General features: G+C 31.4%; 1 protein-coding gene across 1 annotated transcript in view; it reads left to right on the top strand.

Moving 5' to 3' along the window:
• Positions 1-3,037, top strand: part of LOC106468167 (peptidylglycine alpha-hydroxylating monooxygenase-like) — a 21,560-nt gene that overhangs the window by 5,997 nt on the left and 12,526 nt on the right. The window contains exons 2-3 of the mRNA XM_013928578.2: positions 992-1,049; positions 2,279-2,500. Of these exons, the coding sequence (XP_013784032.1) occupies positions 992-1,049; positions 2,279-2,500 (280 nt within the window). The remainder of the gene's footprint in view (positions 1-991; positions 1,050-2,278; positions 2,501-3,037) is intronic.

Genomic DNA, 3,037 nt, shown 5'->3' on the forward strand with positions numbered 1-3,037 from the left:
AGCGGTAGATTCGATGGCTTATTACGCTAAAAACCGTGTTTCGATACCCGTGATAGCCCCACCACAGATGTCTTATTGTGTAGCTTTGCGCTTAACAACAAAACAAACTTTTTTCGCCCACCCCCCTGTAGTTCAGCGGTAGATTCGATGGCTTATTACGCTAAAAACCGTGTTTCGATACCCGTGATAGCCCCACCACAGATGTCTTATTGTGTAGCTTTGCGCTTAACAACAAAACAAAGGAATTTTCTTTTTTTAGCTAGGAACATCAGCCACGTTACTAACTTCACACAATCGTTCACGTTATTACTTATTTTATTATTATACTCAAATTGAAATGACATTTTTTAACATTTAGTACAATATGTCAGCTTTCTTCTGGTACGAAATAGCCAACTTTGTATAAGTATAGTTATTGAGAATATCTACTCAATGTCACTTATTGTCTCTTCTGCACAAAAGATGTTAAAATACTTAAAAATTATAGCAAACATTCTAACCAAGGGCTTAGGAACGTGCAAATAGTTACTGTAAATACTCTTTTAAGTTTATTTATTTATTTATTGTATATTGACTTGTTTTTATTGCACAGTTTTTGTCATATTTTCTTTATAAATTCGAAGATTCATTGCTCAGTTTTATTTAACCTAACTCCTTACTTCTGTTATTCAAGTTTATTTAACCTAACTCCTTACTTCTGTTATTCAAGTTTATTTATCCTAACTCCTTACTTCTGTTATTCAAGTTTACTTAACCTAACTCCTTATTTCTGTTTTTCAAGTTTACTTAACCTAACTCCTTATTTCTGTTATTCAAGTTTACTTAACCTAACTCCTTATTTCTGTTTTTCAAGTTTACTTAACCTAACTCCTTACTTCTGTTGGTCCAGTTTATTTATCCTAACTCCTTACTTCTGTTGATCCAGCTTACTTAACCTAACATCTTACTTTTGTTTTTATATTCATCATTTACAACTGTTTGTCTCCCACAGAAGGAAACTTACCTTTGCACAGCTTTCAAGATGCCCGCTCGTGAGCACCAGTATATAGGTATGCATTTTGGGGGCCATTTTAAGTATATCTAAGTCATTGCTTCTGGTTATCATGTTGTTTTTTTTTCTGTTTCTATTGTTGTTTTACTATTCTTTAGTTTATTGATGACATTGATACCTGTGTGTTTCCATTACATCTTGTATCTTACAGAAAATGTTTCAACTATGATGCGGTAATATTTATAGTTTTATGCAACGAATTTAAATAAAAAAGACCCTAAACTCGAGCGATTTCGAATAGTATATTATTATTATTTAGAAGAATAGTCAACTATTCGAAAGCTCTAGAGTTTTGGGTCTATTTTTCTAATTCATTACACCTTTTGTGTGTTAATTCTTTTATCATAATATAGTTTTATGCTTGGGAACTCTTATTGTTTTTCCGACGGTTAATCATTGATAATTCATTTTAACAACAGATGTAATTTTTTCTCACGGATCCAAATGATAACGTAATCAATACGATAAAAATCTAAGGCATTAGAAGTATTGTTTTACATGTGATATATAATAACTGCAACGAATTTAATACAAGAAAAGAATAACGCTTACAAATTTAATTAGAAGAAACCGAATATCCTTAGTTATAATTCAGACAGTGGCTCGCGAAGTCTCGTTCACTGACGGTGTAGTACGAAAACTTGAAATGCCAACAAGACCGTTGATATTTATGTGCATATTTTACTATACTTTATTATGAGTTGTGTAAAATTTAATTAAAAAATAACCAATAATTATTTGAAAAATAGCATAGTTTCTAACTGAAACTTAAATCAATAACAGTATAAAGGTCAAAGGTCGTTGAGGAGAACGAAGTATTTAGTTAAATAAAGATAAAACAGGACTGTACGTAAAATTAATAAAAAAAGAAAGACAATTATTTTTAAGTGACAGAATAATGGTAATGAAACAATTATTCAATGAGAAAGGTTGGTATTAAAAATGTGCTATTATTTCTATTTCAGTAAATATATATAACGAATCTTTTCTTTTTTTTTTTGGTAGACCAGAAACGCCACCTATAAACATTAAATTGAAACTGCTGTTTTATAATGACTTGTTACAAGTACGGTATTGCTCAAATACCCATATTTTTGCTATACATTTGTATCCTATATATTTTTTATCTATAAACTTTGTAAATTAAACTAGTATAATATCTTTTTAATTCTAAAATGTTATTTGGCTCCAGAAAACGTAACAATATTTATATTTATATATCTTTAGTGGAATTTGAGCCCAACGCCACAATGCACACTGCTCATCATATCTTGATATACGGCTGCACTACGCCAGGGTTTTGGGCGATGGACGATCCTCGAGCTGTGTGGGACTGTGGGGAAATGGCAGGAGGAAAGTCAGAATATCGACGGGCACCCACATGTGCTAGTGGGTCTCAGGTGATATACGCTTGGGCAAGAGATGCTCCCAAACTCACGCTTCCAGAAGGTAAATCCAGTACTTTAGGCCTAAAAGGGTTTTACGGTTTTCTACTCATCAGTGCAAAGTTCACAATATATTAGGCCACAATTTTATTAACTTCGCACCTGTAAAAATTTGTTGTCAAGTTTTACGAAGTCCACGAACTTTTGGTAATTTCTACAATTAATTTCCACCTAGAAAAATTTATATTTCGTACTGAAGGGATTTACAAATTTGATAACAAAGTCAGAGAAAAAAAAAACAACTTTTACACTTCAGATAATTTTAAGAGAACTTTTTATTTTAACCGATGTCAGAATTATCTGGAGTTTAAAAGTAGTTTTCTTTAACGTTATTGTCAAACTTGCAATATTAAATTGCTAATTTTTCCTAAGGTTGCAGATTTTATAAGATAAAATACAGAATATGGTAACAATTTAAGAAATATATCAACCGTACATCTTTGATACGTACTTTGTAAAACAGATAGACGACAACCATATTTTTCGGAATACAAGACGCACCCTTATTTTGAAGACAAAGTTTTGGGGAAAAAAAGCTACA

The sequence above is a fragment of the Limulus polyphemus genome, unplaced genomic scaffold (genome assembly GCF_000517525.1).
Source record: "Limulus polyphemus unplaced genomic scaffold, Limulus_polyphemus-2.1.2 Scaffold2900, whole genome shotgun sequence".
NCBI lineage: Eukaryota > Metazoa > Arthropoda > Merostomata > Xiphosura > Limulidae > Limulus > Limulus polyphemus.